The sequence below is a fragment of the Dysidea avara genome, chromosome 5, assembly GCF_963678975.1.
Source record: "Dysidea avara chromosome 5, odDysAvar1.4, whole genome shotgun sequence".
Lineage (NCBI taxonomy): Eukaryota > Metazoa > Porifera > Demospongiae > Dictyoceratida > Dysideidae > Dysidea > Dysidea avara.
The window spans coordinates 23,467,267-23,489,901 of record NC_089276.1 but is presented as its reverse complement, the minus strand read 5'-3'; the positions used below and the strand labels follow the sequence as shown (position 1 = coordinate 23,489,901).

The 22,635-nt window shown below is 38.6% G+C and overlaps 1 protein-coding gene across 3 annotated transcripts in view; it reads left to right on the top strand.

Moving 5' to 3' along the window:
- Positions 1-1,133: 1,133 nt before the first annotated feature.
- The window catches only part of LOC136256362 (hydroxysteroid dehydrogenase-like protein 2), a 35,785-nt gene continuing 14,283 nt past the window's right edge, over positions 1,134-22,635 (top strand). For 2 of the 3 annotated variants that reach the window (XM_066049299.1, XM_066049297.1), the window contains exons 1-3: positions 1,134-1,342; positions 21,108-21,170; positions 21,636-21,799. In XM_066049299.1, the coding sequence (XP_065905371.1) occupies positions 21,142-21,170; positions 21,636-21,799 (193 nt within the window). In that variant the 5' untranslated portion in view covers positions 1,134-1,342; positions 21,108-21,141. The remainder of the gene's footprint in view (positions 1,343-21,107; positions 21,171-21,635; positions 21,800-22,635) is intronic. The other variant, XM_066049298.1, reaches the window with a different exon arrangement.

The following is a 22,635-nucleotide window of genomic DNA, read 5'->3' as shown; positions in this document are numbered from 1 at the left end:
CTTTTGATAACAAACTGCACTATAAGGTTTTAGTGCAGTTTTTGTAATTAATGTACAAGTTTTATGTCTCATGGTGAATGGTGTTAGCTACTAAAACACTTTTTAGTTAAGTTTGGCAATAAAAACATAAGAAAACAAAAAAAAAAGTCTGAGTCCAGTAGTCCAGTCCAGTGAATGGATACACCCATATACAATATATTCAGCCATACACAAAAGTTTTATTTCACTTAACCAGGACATTTTTTTTTTGCAGAAGTTTATAATTAAAGTGGTTATTTTTGCAAATTTTATTAATTTTGTTATGTTGTGGCTATGTTGGTGTCTATTTTCCATGCAGTTTGAGTGGGGCATCATTCATTTTCTCTTGGAGTCAACCCTAAATATTTCATATGAAATTTATATATATACCTTGCAAAATGCCAAAAATTATAACAGTTAGCTATATTCCAAAATGAAGGACACCCTTATACAGGACATAATACTGAGATTAGAACATCAATAATACTGCATTTATACATTTCTGTTGGTTTGACTGAACATCGGCTAGAATGGCTTTTGTATTATATAGCTATACACCATTGATCCTGACTGAATAGGTACATGTTTAGATTATACCGGCCTAGACTTGTGGAGAATTATTAAATTAGAATACGGCAGTATTGTATACAATAACCCCTTAGGCAACACACGTGATAAAGAAACTTAAGAATTGATAAATCACAGTAAAACAATAAGAAGTGACGGTTAGCTAGCTCAGTAGCTATATCCGGCCCTACTTTGCTCAAAATGACCGAAATGCACAGTAGGGATATATATAACACTTCTTATTGTTTTACTGTGATTTAATATCGTGCACTACTCCAACTTGTTTCAGTCCTTTTTGTCCCTACTCTAGTTGAAAATTCGGGCCAAATTTTTTCTGTGTACTTTTATATATAGCTATAAATTGTGGCGAGAGCTATAGCCGCTGAGCTATACATTTTACTATCCCTGCAGCTGCTTGTTTCTGGACAAAACTGTAGAAGATGAATTCTGGTCATCTATCCCTAGAAGACGCCAGGCATGACGAAAGGAATGATCGGGGAATCGTTTTGAAGCACTTAATTAAAAAGCGCGTAGTAAATATATTTAGCTATATGTGCGCTTGTTTATGGGTTGGTGAAGTAGTCGAGAGAGTAGTCTAGAAGTCGAGCTAGAGGTAGTGACCATCGATATCGCTCGTGTAAGACTGTTGCTGAGGTGTATACACTTGACTAATACCCCTCCCTCCGTACTCTGGATTAAGTAGTCTCCCTACTTGGGTTGACTTTACCACGACTGAGCCCAGGACGATGAATACTGGGTAAGATGTTTGTTGGTGTACACTTGGTTTGCTAATTATAATTCAGTATTCGAAACCTAAAAGTCTTGAGAGAGAAACATCCTTATTTCATTGGGTGGCATGGGCGTGGTAAGCCGGTTACAATACTGAGGCAGGCCTTTAAATTAAAGTTATGTCTCGGATGGCTGCAGGTTCGAGGTCGCCCAGGTCCAGTCATGGATTTTTTTCTCCTTTCTCCACTTTTCAAACATACTTTCTGTAAGGCTACTCCAATTGGTAATTATGTTTCTGGTCCACCAACCGCATCCTTTTTTGGAGAATGTGAAATTTCAGAAATACATGGGTAAAATGCCCACATCAGCTTTTTGAAAAACCTGGATTTCAGAAACAAATATTGGGTGCAACAAGCATGCTAAATCTAACTAAGTGTCATGATTTGTATTTTATCAGTGAAAACCTGCAAGAAATGGGCAGAGTGCATAGTACGGATCGATATAATCTAATAGAACAGTCACAAAAATACTCTAACTGAGCAGTCACTTCTTTGTTGCTGAATTCTGCCCACCCACCCGCACCTAAAATTGATTTTCAAAGGACCAGAAACATACTGTAATTACCAATTGGAGTGGTCTAACAACTTTAAACAGGCTGTAGGACCAGGTGTCCTACAGACCTTCAGCACTTGTGCTGTAAAGCCTTAATAAATAAATAAATTAAGTCTCTACTGACTACTCTAAGCTGCACTTGACTACTAAAATGTTGCTAATTTTATGTTGTGTGTAGCTAGAACTGAGAGGTATGCACACTTTAGCTACTTGTCCTTTGATTTAATGGAAATTGCTTGCGTGCATTCACTTTGACCAAGGATGAAGATTGAAGTATAGGATGTATTAGATGCGACCTGCTTGACGGGTCATATAACGAACAATGGTGAAAGCACTGAAATGTGCTACCTCATGAATGTTTTAAAGCTACTAAAGTATGCATTAAAATAACCTATAAACTACTTCATGTCCTTTTTGTAATTTTAGCTTGGTCCCACCGATCAATTAAAATATCTTGTCAACAGCCATTGTTTCTTGACCAATGGAAAATACATGTGTTTGTGTTATATCATACACTATGATAGTAGGGACCACAAAGGAGTAGCGTAGCCCACGAAATAACATTAACCAAAAAACAGCCTCAATTTTCCCAGTCGACGATGAGGCAGTATTGGTTAGGTAAAACTAAGCCTAAATAAGCTTTCAGATCGACCCGAAACGCTTTCAACAAGTTGCTACAGAATTAAAAAAAAATTTTATTCAATGGAATTTTCTACTGACTGGGTAACTGACTGACTGACTGACTGACTGACTGATGCCTTCAGACAAGTGTAACTTGATAAAGGCTACGGGTACGGGCTTGGTTTTTTCACTGTTTGACGTCACTTCGTCCTGAGATGTGCCTTTTGGCATACCGCAGTACGTACAATGCATTCTTCATGCACTTACCAGTGTCCTCCTTTGTGTGCCATTCATCTTTGCTGACAGCAAAAGGTGTCGATTTGGCGGTAGCACGTGATGGCTTCCCTTCGAAATGGGAAATGTCCGTATTTTTCATAGTGGCTATTTTGATTGCAGAGGTGCTTTTCGAGCAGTTCTTGATTTGTACTGCTGTGTAACAGGTTGAACATAGCCGACAGTGAAGTGTAATGGATACTTCACTTTTCAGACGATAATTAATATAATTGGGGCATGCGGCGCGATTTCTTTCTTTTGGTATGCGTGGATTGCAGAGGTGCTTTACAAACAGTTCATGAATTGAAACACTGTGCAGTGGGTCAGGGCCAGAGCCCACGGTCCGGCATTCGCCGGATCACTTTTCAGCTACTTGATTGTAGGGAAAATATCGAGATACTCTAATTGAGCAGTCATCAAAATATACTCTAATAGAACAGTCATAGTGATACTCTAATAAAGCATTCAGTATAGAATATACAGTAACTTATAGTCTAAGCCATTAATTACATCTGTGTTAACTGTCTCAGTGAGTCATCTGCATGGCACACTGTACTGAGCTAATTGATCATGCATGTCATGCATTAGCGTGCAGTTACAATCTAAAACTATACTTTCATGTTGAGAATTTTTTGTATAGCTACATCATGAAAATAAAATTAGTTACTAGCTATAATAGTCAGATATAAAACTCAATTAATTGGTAATCTAGCACAAAATCAAGGTACATGGTAGTGTGTCGTGCGGCCCAAGAAGCTGGCGCGCAACACCTGTGAGTATATTGACAGGAAAAACGAAAACGCAATTTTTGCACCTCCGTAGCTCTGTGCTGCCTTGATGAAACAAGACGATTTTTGCTGTGGACATGCCCTCCAACTTCAGTACTCCATATTCCAAATTTGAGCGAAATCGCTTCAAGTGTTCCCGAGATATGTGACTTCAAAAATTGGCTTAGTTTCTTCGTTTTTTTTCTTATTTTTCTTCCTCTTTTCGCACACTTACAAAAACTGCTATAAAACATGAACACAATATATGATTGCCTTGAATTTGGCACACAGAAAGGGGTATAAAGGCACATCTCTGTACCAATGGAATATGATAAACAGACAAAGAGTTATTAGTGATTATTCATGAAAAATAACACCAATATGTTGTCACGCTTACAGGGTAAACCACTTATGGGTAGAAACTGAAAATTGGTGGGCCTTTTGTGGTTTGAAAGAAATCGAGCTAAAAACCAGGAAGACACAACGAAAAAACCAACAGTGTGTAACAATTATGCAATCGAGATTGGCTAATAAAAAAACGACTACTTTCCACACCTACCAGAAAAACTGCTTGGAGTAATGCTTTGAAATTCACTGTACAGATGGAGTAATCATCTTAGAAAGGCTCTTCAATGGTGTAGAAGAATCAGACTTAAAGCCACGGAGTTATAACACGAAATCCAACTTGGTGTGGTAAGTGCGAGATCGAGATACTCTAATAGAGCAGTCATCCTAATAGAGCAGTCATCCTAATAGAGCAGTCACCTTGAAAAGAATTCAAGAGATCAGCTAGAAACTAGTAACCTGTATAAAGATCAGCTACAAACAAATCGCCCTGTAGAGAGTTCAGCTACAAACAATTCACCCTGTAGAGAGATCAGCTAGACGAAGTTACCTTGTAGGGAGTTCAATTACATAGTTCAGCTAGAAGAAGTTACCTTGTAGAGAGTTCAGCTACAAAGAAACCATGTAGAGAGTTCAGCTGCAAACAAATCACCTGTACAGAATTCAGCTACAAGCAAGTGATCCTGTACAGAGACCAACTAAAAGAAGTTACCTTGTAGAGAGTTCAGCTACAAACAAATCACCCTGTAGAGAGATCAGCTAGAAGAAGTCACCTTGCAGAGAGTTCAGTTACAAAGATACCACCATGTATAGAGTTCAGCTGCAAACAATTCACCCTGTAGAGAGATCAGCTAGACGAAGTTACCTTGTAGGGAGTTCAATTACATAGTTCAGCTAGAAGAAGTTACCTTGTAGAGAGTTCAGCTACAAAGAAACCATGTAGAGAGTTCAGCTGCAAACAAATCACCTGTACAGAATTCAGCTACAAGCAAGTGATCCTGTACAGAGACCAACTAAAAGAAGTTACCTTGTAGAGAGCTCAGCTACAAACAAATCACCCTGTAGAGAGATCAGCTAGAAGAAGTCACCTTGCAGAGAGTTCAGTTACAAAGATACCACCATGTATAGAGTTCAGCTGCAAACAAATCACCCTGTAGAGAGTTCAGCTAGAAACAATTCACCCTGTAGAGAGATTAGCTAGAAACAAGTGATCCTGTAGAGAGATCAGCTAGAAGAAGTTACCTTGTAGAGAGTTCAGCTGCAAGCAAATCACCCTGTAGAGAGATCAGCTAGAAGAAGTTACCTTGTAGATAGTTCAGCTATAAACAAATCATCCTGTAGAGAGATCAGCTAGAAGGACTCACCTTGTAGAGTGTTCAATTATAAAGAAACCACCATGTAGAGTTCTGTAATAAATATATGTATTATATATATATATATATATATATATATATAATATATAATTTTTAAATTTACTGATAAAATATATCAAGACACACGATAGTGTGTCGTGCGGCCCAAGAAGACGGCGCGCCACACCGTGAGTATATTTACAGGAAGAAAGAAAACATCATTTTCACACATTTGTATCTCGGTGATACCTCATCCGATTGGAATCAAATTTGCTGCAGAGTTGCCCGCCAGCTAGGGGAGTCTACATTCCAAATTGGAAGGAAATCACTCAAGCCATTTCCGAGATACGAGTGGCCAAAGTTTCGTTTTTTTTCTTCGTTTTTTTTTCTTCGTCTTTTCACACACTTGCAAAAATTGCTATAAAACGCAAACGCGTACTCCGATCGCCTTGAAATTTGGCACACAGAAGGGGAGTCCAAAGGCGAATCCTAGCATCAAATTTGGTGCAAATCCGATGAATGATTCAGGAGTTATGACCGATTATTCGCGTAAAACAAGATCGATTTGTTGTCACGCCTACAGGGTAAACCGCTTCATGGAATGAGTTGAAAATTGCTATGTAGATGGAGTAACCATCGTAGGAGTGCCTTTTGGTGGTTTGAAAGGAATCGAGATAAAGACCACGGAGATATGACACAAAACTCAACCTGTGTCAAAATTACATGATCGATTATTAGGAATAAAAAAGTATTAGTTTTCACGCCTACTAGGCAAACCGCTTAGAGCAATGAGCTGAAAATCGGTGTATAGCTGTTCATTGAAAGTCCTTGCAGTAGTATAGAAGAATTGGATTACAAACCACTGAGTTATGATTCGAAAGCCAACTCCGTGTAGCAAATGCGAGATCGAGATACTCTAATAGAACAGTCACCCTAACAGAGCATTCAGCTAATTTATTTACTCCATTATAGAATTCTATTACATTACAGGTTATTCTGTAGGGAGTTCAGCTGCAAACAGTTAATCTTATAGACAGTTCAGCAAGAAGCAAGTCACCCTATAGAGAGTTCAGCTACAAATATATCGCTGTAGTGATTCAGAACATTACAAGTCACACTGAAGCTATAAACAAGTCATGCACCCTGTAGAGAGTTTGGCTACACTCTCTAGAGAATTCAGCTACAAACAAGTCACTGTGGAGAGAGTTCAGCTACAAAGAAACTACCCTGTAAAGAGTTCATCTATACAAACAAGTTACCCTATAGAGATCACCTGCAAACAAGTAACCCTGAAGAGAGTTCAGCTACAGACAAGTCACTTTATAGTTTATACAGTGTTCAGCTACAAGTAAGTCACTCTGTAGAGAATTCAGCTACCACCAAGTCACTCTGTAAAGAATTTTACTACAAACAAGTCACCGTGTAGAGAGTTCAGCAACCAAAATACTACTCTGTAAAGAGTTCAGCTATACAAACAAGTTATTCTGTAGAGAGATCAGCTAGAAACAAGAAAGAGTTCAGCTGCAAACAAATCACCCTGTAGAGCGTTCATCTACAAAACGATCACCCTGTAGAGAGATCAGCTAGAAGAGGTTACCTTGTAGAGAGTCCAGCTACAAAGAAACCATCATGTAGAGAGTTCAGCTGCTAACATCAGCTAGAAGAGGTCACCTTGTAGAGAGTTCAGCTACAAAGAAATCACCTTGTAGAGAGTTCAGCTAGAAGAAGTCACCTTGTAAAGAGTTCAGCTACAAAGAAACCACTATGTAGAGAGTTTAACTGCAACAAATCACCAGTAGAGAGTTCAGCTAGAAACACATCACCCTGGAGAGAGATCAGCTAGAAGAGGTCATCTTGTAGTGAGTTCAGCTACAAAGAAACCACCACATAAAGAGGTCAGCTGTAAATAAATCACTTGTTGAGAGTTCAGCTACAAACAAATCCCCCTGTAGAGGGATCAGCTAAAAGAAGTCACCTTGTAGAGAGTTCAGCTACAAAGAAACCATCATAGTAGAGAGTTCAGCTACAAAGAAATCACCCTGTAGAGAGTTCAGCTAGAAGAAGTCACCTTGTAGAGAGTTCAGCTACAAAGAAACCATCATGTAAAGAGTTCAGCTGCAAACAAATCACCCTGTAGAGAGATCAGCTAGAAGAAGTTACCTTGTAGATAGTTCAGCTACAAACAATTCACCCTGTAGAAAGATCAGCTAGAAGAAGTCACCTTGTAGAGTGTTCAGTTACAAAGAAACTGCCATGTAGAGAGTTCAGCCTCAAACAAATCACCCTGTAGAGAATTCAACTACAACAAATCGCCCTGTAGAGGGTTCAGCTTGAAGAAGTTACCTTGTAGAGAGTTCAGCTACAAAGAAACCATCATGTAGAGAGTTCAGCTACAAAGAAACCATCATGTAGAGAGTTCAGCTGCAAACAAATCACCCTGTAGAGAGTTCAACTACAGTACAAAAAGATCACCCTGTAGGGAGTTCAGCTAGAAGAAGTCACCTTGTAGAGAGTTCAGCTACAAAGAAACCATCATGTAGAGAGTTAAGCTGCAAACAAATCACTCTGTAGAGAGTTCAGCTAGAAGAAGTCACCTTGTAGAGAGTTCAGCTACAAAGAAACCATCGTGTAGAGAGTTCAGCTACAAAGAAACCACCATGTAGAGAGTTTAGCTACCCTGTAGAGAGATCAGCTAGAAGAGGTCACCTTATAGATAGTTCAGCTACATTTCAAATCACCCAGTAGAGAGATCAGCTGCAAAATAATATCCTGTGGGGAATAATGGGCATGTAATAAATATATGTATATAATTGTATAATTACTATATAATAAAATCAAAAATAATTGAAGTATTAAAAATCTTCTTTAAGTTCTTTTCTTCTTCCTGTGGTAAAGAAAAAAACACATGGATTAAAAAACCCCCAAAGCCAGCCATTGGCCGGCTTTGCAGTATACAAATACAAAAAGAAGTGATATCTAATCAAAAACAGCCAAGCTGTAAAAAAAGGTGCGGCCCCCAAAAAGGCCATGGTGAAAAAAGATGTGAAATACAAGGTGGCGGCCAAGAAATGGCTGTGATGGTAGGTTAATGGTAAAAATTTTAATAACGACAATTCAGGTGAATTTTGTGCCGCTTGGTCTTGGCACCAAATTTACCTGAATTATTGTTATTAAAATTTTTACCATTAACCTACCATCACAGCCATTTTTTGGCCGCCACCTTGGATTTCACATCTTTTTTCACAAGGGCCTTTTTGGGGGCCACACCTTTTTTTACAGCTTGGCTGTTTTTGATTAGATATATATATCTATATATATAATTTTTACATTTACTGATAAAATCAGAAATATTTAAAGCATTTAACATCTGCTTCATCTGTTCTTCTTCCTGTGGTAAAAAAAGACAGGTTAAAAAAGCCCCAAAGCCGGCCTATACAAATACAAAAAGAGGTGAAATCTAATCCAAAACAGCCAAGCTGTAAAAAAAAAGAGTGGGGCCCTCAAAAAGGCTATGGTGAAAAAAGATGTGAAATCCAAGGTGGTGGCCAAGAAATGGCTGTGATGGTAGGTTAATAGTAAAAATTTTAATATCGACAATTCAGGTGAATTTTGTGCCAAGATAAAGCAGCACCAAAATTCACCTGAATTGTTGTTATTAAAATTTTTACCATTAACCTACCATTACAGCCATTTCTTGGCCACCACCTTGGATTTCACATCTTTTTTCACCATAGCCATTTTGAGGGCCGCACTCTTTTTTTACAGCTTGGCTGTTTTGGATTAGATTACCATTGATGTTAACAAAAGGACTTTGCATGTGAAATAGCCTCCAGATTCCATTTTAGAGCTTCTATTTTCAAAAGTTTCCTTGGGGGAGCATGCCCTCTGACCCCTCTAGCTTAGCATGCTGTGTGTCCTTATAGCACATGCAGTTAAGTAACACACCAAAGCAGATAATCTCTGGTTTACAGATCATATTAGATCAATAAAAACTGAGTAGTGTGCACGACTATGACCTTCATTGCAGTCCATGTATGGCCGGACCACTCAAAATCTTTGGGCTCTGGCCCTGCAATGGGTTAAACATAGCTGACAATGAAGCGTAATGGATAGTTCACATTTCAGACAATAAGGGGCTGGGGCATGCAGCACCATTTCAGATGCGGTATGCGTGGGTTCAACAGTCATAATAAAATTGTTTCCAAAAAAAAAAGTTAACAAACAAGTACATGAAAAAAATTGGAATTTTCAAGTAGAGTAGGGACCATAGCACATCGATAAAAAGTACTGAAACAAGTTAGAGTAGTCCATGATATTAAATCACAGTAAAACAATAAGAAGTGATATTAGAGTAGGGACCATAGCACATCGATAAAAGGTACTGAAACAAGTTGGAGTAGTCCATGATATTAAATCACAGTAAAACAATAAGAAGTGTATAGTTGGAGTAGCCCATGATGTTAAATCACAGTAAAACAATAAGAAGTGTATATCACTTCTTATTGTTTTACTGTGATTTAATATCATGGACTACTCCAACTTGTTTCAGTACTTTTTATCGATGTGCTATGGTCCCTACTCTACTTGAAAAATTCCAAATTTGTTCGTGTACTTGTACAAATAAGGCAAAAGTGTACCCATTAGAATCCATAATTTGCCTGACAAGCCATACATTAAAACAAAACCCTTCATTTTCTCTAAACAGTATGATAACATCCAAACTTTTGTTATTACGCTTTCGTAGTGACAGTTATTTACAGCTGACTCCGCTACAATGCGTGTTCCATACAATATTTATATGTCAAATTCATTAACCTTAGTATGCAAGCCCCAAAAGTGTGCTGGGTTGCCCTCACCCAAATTTGCTATACTTGGTCTCATTCAATTAGATAAAGTAATTAAGAATCCACCCGAACTAATGGCTTAACTGGCCATTGTACAAGATATATCACAAAACATACAAAAAAAGGCTTTTTTACAGTACTATTTTGTACCTGCATGCGTAAATTCACCGTACAAGGCTCTTTCCTCTCTTTTCCATTGGCCACTATACAAAATGCATATTGCCAGATGTGCATTTTATCAAGGATTCTAATAAACCTAACCCCATCTCCGTAAGTTGGCATTGTTTAAAAGATGGTATTATAAAAATTAATGTACGTGTCAATGTTTTTGATATGAACCATTGCATGAAATTGTAAAGCTACTCGCATCCAATTCCATGGTTTTACACACACACACACACACACACACACACACACACACACACACACACACACACACACACACACACACACACACACACACACACACACACACACACACACACACACACACACACACACACACACACACACACACCTTCCCAGTAAACCAACACTGGGACACCAGTGCACTATTCAGGTACTAGGAGTCAGTGCAGGTAAATCTTCCTGGGGCAGGACTAGTAACTCATGGAAGGCTGCACCATGACCCACAGGTGAAGGTGTGGGAATTCAAAGTCTCACCTTTATCTTCACTCGCTATGTGAGACATGAACAGTTGGTATTTGCTTCCCCAGTTAATACCAGGTACCCATTGATGTTACATCTGGATGGGCTGCTTCCTCAGTTGACACCATCCTTCAGGTCCCCATTTAAATGACTGGCTAAACTGGAACAATGTGAGTAAAGTTTCTTGTTCAAAGAAACAACACCAATTTGGCATAATCAAGCAACCTTTCGATTACCAGGCCAATGCTCTAGCCACTTGGCTATGCTGCCTCACACACACACGTACACACGCACACACTGAATTAAATTTTAATTCAACCAACTGTGACTGTGCTACATTTGACCAGATCCAAAAGCTTTATTGGATCAATGAATCTGATTGTAAATGCCATAATGCTATTGCATAGTATAGACAAAGCACTCATCAGCAACAATTTACTTCCTCTTTTAATATCACCTGTAATGGTTTTCTGTGTCTTCTTTACAATCAAAGAAATTATGTCATCCTATACTTTGTGGGAAGGATAATCAGTATTCTAGGAGTCAAGCTACTGGTACCAGTTGCCAGTGGACCTTCAATACATGCACACATAATTTGTCCTCTGTACCAATACTGTTGTATATCATGTACTGAATAGAAGATGTTTCCCGCAATCTCCACCATCAATGCAAAACTCAAACAAGGCGCTGAATTTCTCAGTTAGGCCACACCAAGTCAAACCTTAGTTTCTGGTCACCCGCCCGCATGGTAAACCTGGAACCCTAGTTTATGGGGACTATTATTAATATTACAGGTGCTTAAGTGCATGTGACCCAGCAAGACACTTATTTTTTACTGCAAAAGATCGAGATACTCTAATAGAGCAGTCAGGGATTCCAATAGAGCAGTCACACTACTCTTAACTCTAATGTTAGGTATATATGCGACACTAGTTTTGTCCTTGATTATATAGCTGTTCAGATTATAACTGTTACTAATACTTTTGTAACCAAAGAAATTTCAGTAGCATTAACTACTAGCCCATCATGTGCAGATGGGCCATAGCTTTAACTTTATAATTCAAATGTAGACAAAAAACGTATCACGTGATCCAAGATGGTTGCGAGGTTCATTGCCTCTTCGTTGAACTACTTTTTCAAAGGACTCTGGCCTGTTTTATGGACGTTTTGTCTTGTGATATTGTTGTCATATGATGTGGAGTTAAATCCTGGACCTGTGCGTTATCCATGCTCGGTATGTTACAAGCCTGTTCGTGTTAACCAGCGGGCTTTACAGTGTGATGTTTGTGCCTACTGGTGCCATTGTGTTTGTTGTGGCGTGGATGCTCGATCTTATAAAGTTTTACAGAATACTAAGACTTTTAATTGGACTTGTCCAAAGTGTATTGCTGATGCTTTACCGTTTCATGACTGTTCGGTGCTGAGCTCTTCTTTTACTAGTGATGTATCTGAAATTGCTGACAACAGCAGCTTTGTTGAGTTACCCTTATCTTCGCCTGCTGGGCTGAGAATAGCCAATTTGAATTGTCGCAGTTTGTTGTCAGTCGCTGATGAAGTGTTTGATCTTTTAACTCAAAATCATATTGATATATTTGCCGTGACTGAAACATGGCTGGACTCTTGTATTGGTGATTGTGAGATCTTTCCTTACTCTTCAGGTATTAGTATTGTTCGTAGAGACAGGAATCGTCATGGTGGAGGAGTCGCTTTTCTTCTTTCACCTAGAGTTAAATTTGTTGTGAGAGATGAATTATCTGATGGTCAAATTGAGTCGGTTTGGTTGGAACTTTTCCCTGGAACTAAAAGGAACATGCTGATCTGTTGTGTATATCGTCCTCCATCCCAACATGCTTTTTTCGATAAGTTTTTATCTGAGTGTGAGGCAGCTCAAATGCATTGTCCTCGGCTGTCAGTACTTGGTGATGTTAATGTTGATCTCTTGAAGTCGTCTTGTTCACTGACTAAATTGTTCTTGTCCATCATGAAACAGCTACAACTTACTGATCTTGTGTGTGTGCCAACTAGAGTTACCATTAACAGTTCTTCACAGATTGATGTTCTTCTCACTACTGATGTACATTGTTTTGATGCTACAAGGGTATATCCTTTTAGTGGCAGCGATCATTGTTTGATTGTTAGTCACTTTTATTCCAGGGGGTTTCGTGCTGACTCTCCATCTCACCGGATTATTTCTGTTAGAAACTATCAAAAGCTTGATAAAGATAAGTTAGATGAAATTTTTATGTGTGATGATATCTGGGATGATGTCTTATCGAAGTTTGACAATCTCTCTGACTGTTTGGAATGTTTCAATTTAATTATTAATGGGTTGCTATATAAACTGGTACCTCTTAAGAATTTGAGAGTTCGTCAGCGGGATTGCCCTTGGCTATCGAATGCTTCTCTTACTAAGGCGCGTCGTCTGCGTGATATTGCTCATAGAAAAGCCTTGAAATCTGGCTCTCTGTCGGACTGGTCATCATATAAATCTCTTCGTAATAGGGTGAATTCCATGCTGCGGTCTGCCAAGGCTAAATATTTTGAAAATCTATCATCTTCACTTAAGAGTACTCCTACCAAGTTTTGGAGACATTTTCGATCATTGTCAAGGAGCTGCAAGCCTTCAAATGGTATACAACTTTCTGTTTCTGCAGATGTGTTCAATGAGTACTTTCTTTCAATTCCACACAAAACAATTGCTAACGTGACTGGTAGTGTGCCAGCTTGTGAGTTTCTAGAAAAATTTCTGGAGAATAAGTCTGTGCCTCAGATGCGGTTCTCTTGTGTTGATGTTGGGACGGTGTCATCTGTTGTTACTAACCTAAATGTTCATAAAGCTACTGGAGCTGATGGGGTCTCTGCTCGGTTTGTTAAAGCTTCTCCTTTTATGGTGAGGGTGATTACTGTGTTGATTAATCGATGTATTGAAAGCTCCACTGTTCCCAATCAGTGGAAGCAGGCTATTGTGACCCCAGTGCCTAAGGTGAAGCACTGTACTAGTATGTCTCACTTTCGTCCAATTTCTGTGTTGCCTACTTTATCTAAGATACTTGAGCGTATCCTGTATGATCAAATGGTTTCACATCTGAACAAGTACAATCTACTGACACCTCATCAGTCAGGATTTCGTTCTGGTTATTCCACTCATGATGTGCTGCTGTATGTAACAGATAAATGGATTAGGGCTATTGATAGAGGTGAATACACTGGAGCTGTGTTTTTGGATCTGGCTAAGGCCTTTGATACTGTTGATCATGCGATTCTGTGCTCTAAGTTGCAGTGTTATGGTTTTCACGGAGCGTCTTATGCCCTGTTATGTGACTATCTGTTAAATCGACAACAATGTCTGGTGTTTAATGGTAACACATCAGACTGGGGCACTGTTACAATTGGTGTGCCCCAAGGATCTGTTTTAGGTCCATTGCTTTTTGCTTTATACATCAATGATTTGCCATCTGTCGTTGATTACTCTACTATGGACCTGTACGCTGATGATGCTGAGTTACATTATAGCCATTCAGACTTGGGTGTTGTGGAAGCACAAGTTCAATCTGATTTGGACAGGGTAGCTCGGTGGATCAGTAGTTCTCATTTATGTCTTAATGTTGTGAAGTCAACTGCCATGCTCATTGGAAGTCGGCAAAGAATTTCGGGCAAAAGTTTTAATGTCTCAATTGGGGGTATGGCTTTAAGCCAAGTTGACTCTGTTCAATATTTGGGTGTTATAATTGATCCCACATTATCGTGGTCCTTACATATCACTAATATAGCCTCTAGAGCTAGATCAAGACTCTCATCAATCTTTCGGTATGGAACTTTGACACCTGCAGTGCTATGTTTGCTTTATTCAGCTTTTGTCCTACCATTGTTTGATTACTGTGATGTTGTGTGGTGCCCCACCACCGCTAAGTTTACTGCACTGATTGAAAGAACTCACTCTAAGTTTATGAAAAAATTGCCAGCATTGTACCAGAGCAAGTTTTCCTTTACTTTGGTGGAACGTCGTAAGTTTCATACAGCTATACAGATCTTTAAATCTATTCACCAGAAGCTACCTTCGTATCTCCACAATATATTTCACTATTCCAGAGATATCACAGGTCATATTGGTCGAAACATTAATAGACTCTTTGTTCCTAGAGTAAACAACAATTATGGGAAAAGAAGTTTTTATTACAGGGGAGCTATGATATGGAACAGTTTACCATCAACTGTTACTGAAGCAACCAACTTATCTAAATTTGTACGGTTATATCATGATAAATTTAGTTGATTGTATCTGTGTAGTTTTGTGTACTGTTCTTTGTATACCCTTTTGTGTTGTATGTTTATGTATGTATGTATGTATGTATGTATGTATGTATATATGTATTTGTGTATGTATGTATGTATGCTTGTTTCGCAGGGCTCCACTGAAAATCAGTGTTTTTCACTGAGTGGAATCCCTGTTTAAATATTACAATTACAATTACAATTACAGTCCTCTAATAATTAGTCTAGTAACTTCAAATTCCTTATCACTGAACACTGCAGGGGTATGGAAAGCCGGCAACATTCGGTGAGCTTAAACTTAAACTTTTCCATAACTAAAATTAGATTGGCAAGTAGAAACCCTTATAGTTTAAACATTCCCAGATGATCACTAAAAAATACTAGTCTGGAGCGCTCAATGACTCAAAACTTTGACAGTTACTTTTCTCAAGGTAACTGAATAGAAGGCTGGAAACACATAGCTAGTGGGCTAAGACTTCACATTTGAATGAAGAATTTCTGATGTGAAAATAGAAGTTAAATTTCATTTTGGATCATGATCATTTGAACAACTTAGCTATAAGTCATAGTAATACTTTCCTGACATAGCTAATGAGACATTTATTTCACTTGGAAAGCATAAGTAGCTACATGAGCAAAACATTTCCTATAGTATATTCTAAATAAATAAATAAATATACTTAAATGCTATACATCAGTGTATAGCTAGCCATGATCCATCAACAACTTCCCTAGTGCATTTTTTGCCGAAGCACAACTACTTATGTTGTTGGTTAAGTTTGACTAAAAACAAAATCAACATGAATTTGCTAAATTGAGCAAATAATAATACCATACAGTATATTGTCACAGTAGAGTCTATAGTCCTGAAGTCCTGATCATCCGCCCGCCCGCATCCATTTGTAGGCTTGGGAGTGACCAGAAACTAAGGTATGACTTGGAGTGGCCTTATTTGGATGGTTCACTGGATTACAAGTACACAGAATTTCAACTAGAGTAGGGACCATAGCACATTGATAAAAAGTACTGAAACAAATTGGAATAGTCCATGATATTAAATCACAGTAAAACAATAAGAAGTGTTATATCCCTACTGTGCATTTCTGTTATGGTACCTTGAGCACAGTAGGGATATAACACTTCTTATTGTTTTTAATACTATAATTTAATATCATAGACTACTCCAACTTGTTTCAGTACTTTTTATCGATGTGCTATGGTCTCTACTCTAGTTGAAAATTCCAAAATTTTCTGTGTACTTGTTTGTTAACTTTTTTGTAAATAATTTTATTATGACTGGTGAACCCATGAATACCGCATCTGAAATGGCACCTCATGTCCCAGCTATATTAATATTATTATTGTCTGAAAACTATGCCAAAAGAAAGAAATAGTGCCATGTGCCCCAATTAAATTAATTATTGTCTGTATCCATTACGCTTTGCTGTCGGCTATGTTCAACCCGTTACGCAACAGTATGAATCAAGAACTGTTTGAAAAGCACCTCTGCAATCATAATAGCCATTATGAAAAATACTGACGATTTCCGTTTCGAAGGGAAGCCATCATGTGCTACCGCCAAATCGACACCTTTTGTTGCCAGCAAAGATGAATGGCACACAAAGGAGGACACTGGTAAGTCCATGAAGAATGCATTGTATATACTGCGGTATTCCAAAAGGCACCTCTCAGGCCGAAGTGACGTTGAATAGTGAAAAAAATCAAGCCCGTAGCCTTAGCCGTTCTCAAGTTATGCTTGACTGAAAGCATCAGTCAGTCAGTCACTAGAAAATTCCATTGAATAAAAAGTTTTAAAATTCTGTAGCAACTTGTTGAAAGCGTTTCGGGTCGATCTGAAAGCTTGTTTGCATGGGCTTAGTTTTTCCTAACTAATAATGCCTCATGGTTGTCTGGGAAAATCGAGGCTGGTTTTTGGGTGATGTTATTTTGTGGGCCACGCCTATTCCTTTGTGGTCCCTACTATACAGTTACTATTGTACTGTATGATATTGAAAAAAATCCTTTAAGTGAAATATCGTAGTGGCCATAAAAAAAATAATAGAAGTAGCTGTTAAAGTTTGATCTGCTTTCATTGCTCTCATTAATTCTTATCTAAACCAAAACAGCCAAGCTGTAAAAGAAGATTGCGGCCCCCAAGGTGAAAAAAGATGTGAAATCCAAGGTGGCGGCCAAGAAATGGCTGTGATGGTAGGTTAATGGAAAAAATTTTAATTACGACAATTCAGGGGAATTTGTGTTGCCTCCTCCACTAGGATTCGGCACCAAATTCACCTGAATTGTCGTAATTAAAATTTTTGCCATGAACCTACCATCACAGCCATTTCTTGGCCGCCACCTTGGATTTCACATCTTTTTTCACCTTGGGGGCCGCACTCTTTTTTTACAGCTTGGCTGTTTTGGTTTAGATATCACTTCTTTTTGTATTGCAAGTCACAAAGCTGGCCATATGGCTTTTATGCTGCTTCCTTTTAACTTGTAAGGAATTGTGGAAGAAAGGAAGTAATTGTGTGTATAGCTTTTGTCTGATGAAATGTTTGTATATTTAACATTGAATGATGATTATCACATACTGTAGTTAATAAGGTGACTTCTTACATAACTGAACTGTAGCTGAAACTCTCATTGTTTGTAGCTGAAACTCTCATTGTTTGTAGCTGAACTCTTTTCAGGGTGATTTGTTTCTAGCTGAACTCTCTACAGGATGATTTGTTTCTAGCTGAACTCTCTACAGGGTGATTTGTTTGCAGCTGAACTCTCTACATGGTGATTTCTTTGTAGCTGAACTCTCTGCAAGGTGACTTGCTCAAGCTGAACTCTCTACAGGGTGGCTGAATTCTCTACAGTGTGATTTGTTTGCAGCTGAACTCTCTACAAGATGATAGGATGGTTTCTTTGTAGCTGATCTTTCTACAGGGTGACTTGTTTCTAGCTGATCTTTCTATAGGGTTTTCTGTTTGCAATTGAACTCTCTACAAGATGGTTTCTTTGTAGCTGATCTCTCTACAGGGTGACTTGTTTCTAGCTGATCTCTCTACAGGGTGACTTGTTTCTAGCTGATCTCTCTACACGGTGACTTGTTTCTAGCTGAACTCTCTATAGGGTTATCTGTTTGTAATTGAACTCTCTACAGGATGGTTTCTTTGTAGCTGATCTCTCTACAGGGTGACTTGTTTCTAGCTGATCTCTCTACAGGGTGACTTGTTTCTAACTGATCTCTGGATGACTTGTTTCTAGCTGATCTCTCTACACAGTGACTTGTTTCTAGCCGAACTCTCTATAGGGTTATCTGCTTGTAATTGAACTCTCTACAGGATGGTTTCTTTGTAGCTACTCTCTCTACGGGGGGTGACTTGTTTCTAGCTGATCTCTCTACAGGGTGAACTTGTTTCTGGCTGAACTCTCTACAGATGATTTGTTTGCAGCTGAACTCTCTACATGGTGGTTTCTTTGTAGCTGAACTCTCTACAAGGTGATTTCTTCTAGCTGATCTCTCTACAGGGTGACTTGTTTCTAGCTGATCTCTGGATGACTTGTTTCTAGCTGATCTCTCTACACGGTGACTTGTTTCTAGCTGAACTCTCTATAGGGTTATCTGTTTGTAATTGAACTTTCTACAGGATGGTTTCTTTGTAGCTGCTGTCTCTACGGGGTGACTTGTTTCTAGCTGATCTCTATACAGGGTGAACTTGTTTCTGGCTGATCTCTCTACAGATGATTTGTTTGCAGCTGAACTCTCTACATGGTGGTTTCTTTGTAGCTGAAATCTCTACAAGGTGATTTCTTCTAGCTGATCTCTCTGCAGGTTGATCTGTTCGTAGCTGAACTTTCTACAGGGTGATTTGTTTGCAGATGAACTCTTTATATGATGTTTCTTTGTAGCTGAGCTCTGTACAAGGTAACTTCTTCTAGCTGATCTCTCTATAGGGTGACTTGTTTGTAGCTGAACTATCTGCAGGGTGATTTGTTTGTAGTTTAACTCTCTACAAGGTGATCCTTCTAGCTGATCTCTCTACAGGATGACTTTTTCTAGCTGCACTCTCTACAGGGTGATATGTTTGCAGCTGAACTCTCTACATGGTGGTTTCTTTGTAAGGCCCCTATTCGGTGATTATTAGTTTCTCATCCACCGCCCGCATCCTTCTCAAGCTACCGCATGGTAAGCCATTATTTACTCTGTACATGCTCAGAAGAACACGTGATGCCAAATTCTTATAATTTTTTGTTGATGAACGCTACAATTCGCTATATATCGCCAGGAGAACTGTTGCTTTCCTTAGCAAATTGCTGCAGTGCCAGTTGCAATCGTGTTCTATCGACTTCACTTTCAGTTGACTGTCGAAAAACAGTTGGCGATCACGAAAAGTAGAATCAGCTGATGAAGGAAATGTTTGTAGTAAGGAAGAAAGACAATTTGGACAAGGTCTGTACATCTGTGAAAATAATGGCATAATGGTAATACCCTCCCGCCCGCATCATAATAATTAGAAAGGCTGGATGAGAAACTAATAATCACCAAATAGGGGCCTAACTAAACTCTCTATAAGGTGATGTCTTGTAGCTGATCTCTCTACTGGATGACTAATTGTTTCTATCTGATCTCTCTATAGAATTATAACTTTCTCTATAGAGTTATAACATGTTTGTATAGCTGAACTCTTTACAGGGTGGTTTTTTGATTGGTTGCTGAACTCTCCAGCTACACAGTGACTTGTTTGTACTACAGAGTGACTTGTTTGTAGCTGAACTCTCTACAGAGTGATTTATTTGTAGCTGAACATTGCATTAACTTGTTTGTAGCTGATCTAGATGAACTCTCTACCGGGTAGCTTTTTTGTAGCTGAACCCTTTATGCAGTGACTTGTCTGTAGCTGAGTTCTCTACAGAGTGACTTGTTGTCTCTACAAGGTGACTTGTTTATAGCTGAATTCTCTTCAGTGTGACTTATATTGTTCTGAATCTCTACAGCAACATATTTGTAGCTGAACTCTCTACAGGGTGACTTGTTTGTAGCTGAATTGTCTATAAGATTAACTGTTTGTAGCTGAACTCCCTACAGAATAACTTGCAATGTAATATAATTCTATAATGGAGTAAGTTATAAACGTAGCTGAATGTTCTATTAGGGTGACTGTTCTATTAGAGTATCTCGATCTCGCATTTGCTACACGTAGTTAGCTTTGGAATCAGAACTCAGTGGTTTGTAATCCGATTCTTCTGTACTACTGCAAGGACTTTCTATGATAATTATTCCAGGTACACACCGATTTTCAGCTCACTGCTCTGAGCGGTTTGTCTGGTAGACGTGAAAACTAATAGTTTTTTTATTCATAAAAGTCGATCGCGTAATTGTGACACAGGTTGGGTTTTGTGTCATATCTCGATGACCTTTAACTGGATTCCTTTCAAACCACGAAAAGGCACTCCTACGATAGTTACTCCATCTACATAGCAATTTTCAGCTCATTCCTTCAAGCGGTTTACCCTCTGGGCGTGACAGACCTTCGACCTTATTTTACGCAAATAATTGGTCATGAATGTTCATCGGATTCCTACCAAACTTGGTACTGGGATTCGCCTTAATGAGCCCTTTAAGTGTGCCAAATTTCAGCCCGATTGGAGCACGCATTCGTGTTTTATGGCTGATTTTGCAAAGTGTGCGAAAAGAAGTAGAAGAAGAAAAAAACGAAGAAAAAAAACCCCCAAACTTTGGCCGCTCGTATCTTGGAAATGGCTGGAGCGATTTTCTTCAAATTTGGAATGTGGACTCCTCTACCTAGCTGGCACTTCTGCAGTAACTTTGGTTTCAATCGGATAAGGAATCACGGAGCTACAAAGGTGTGAAAATCACGTTTACTTTCTTCCTGTAAATATACTCACGGTGTGGCGCGCCGGCTTCTTGGGCCGCACGACACACTACCATGTGTCTTGATACAACAGGTAAGTTATGCACGAGGCGAAGCTCAAACCTTTCTTCAGTTTAGTTTTGTCATTGTATTCACAGTAACCCTCCCCTTGCTGATTTAAATGTTTTGTATTAGCTATACTCGACTATTGAGACTCACGTGATTCCAAATGCAATTAAAGCAGGAATTAAAGCAATGGTAAGTGGCGTGCCTGTACAAGAATTAGAGTATATAAGAATTAAGAATTCTCATGAATTCTCATGAATTTGTCGCATGTGCAGGTGATTTCAGAGCATTTTAGAGATTGGTATGTAAAACAGTGTACCCATGCAGTTGTAACCCAGAAGCCAGAGGACTATATGACATACGTATTTGTTTTCCCAACAGTTGGATAATGCCAACGATACCCAACACACATATACTCTTACATGTTGACATATCATTCATTTTGAGTAGAGTAGCTTTGTGAGATTTACTTCCAAGAAGCTTATGGGGATCAAAATTTAGCCTTTTACATTTTTTTAGTCAAGCAGTTTACATTTAGCTTGATACCGTGTACTGGGAATGTGTAAATTTATGCACAAATCTGATTTAACTATTGTGGTGTAATACTTTAACAAATTATGTAATTTATCGCTCTTAGAATGTGTATTCTAACTGCAGGGTTCTAGCAGGTCGTACCTTGTTCATCACAGGAGCTAGTAGAGGGATTGGGAAAGCTATTGCTATCAAGGCTGCTAGGGATGGAGCTAATATTGTAATAGCTGCTAAAACAGCTGAACCTCATAGTAAACTACCTGGAACTATCTATACTGCTGCTAAAGAAGGTATGTATGTGTGTAGTGTAAGTACATTATTGTGCACACAATGCATTTATGAGATACAACAAAAATATACAATGTACCTGCAAGCATTTTCAAGTTTTTGTAATGTCATTTGTGATACTACATTATGTCTTAGTCTTAAGTCCTTTTTTAGTAGTTTTTGTTTGTTAATTATGTTCAATATTTATATACCACTTTCACATCTCACTTCAAAGGGAAGGGAAGGTGTATAAGTGGTATAATAGCACTGCTATCGGTACTCAGGAATGCATTAATGAGAAATGGTGGTACTATATACAAGTTATATCCCTCCTAAGAGGGATATGTACTAGTAATAGCATGGGTAGCAGTGAAATTTGGGATAAATATCACGAGTGTTGTATTGGAAATGGGGATAAATTTCACGAGGCGAAGCCGAGTGAAATTTACCATTTCCAATACAACAAGAGTGGTATTTATCCCAAATTTCACTGCTACCCATGCTATTCCCAGTTAATACCATACTCGCTGCATATGCGCATACTGTGCATTAGCTTTGCTATATGTACGCAATTTGTCACTATATGTACTAAACACGCGTCGACACTAATTGGCGCTACATTGTTAACATAAATTCTAGCCAATGAAATTGCAATTACAACTTTTTCACTGCTGTCAGTGAAATACGGGATAAATTTCACTGCTACTATTGAGACTTTTGTACGGGCAGTGAAACAGGTATGGTATTATATATAGTTATACAATGGGCACGAGTGCTCTGCCTAATATAGATGCACAAGCCTGAGGGCTGTTAAGCCCAAAAGCGAGTGCATTTATACAGGCAGAGCACAAGTGCACGT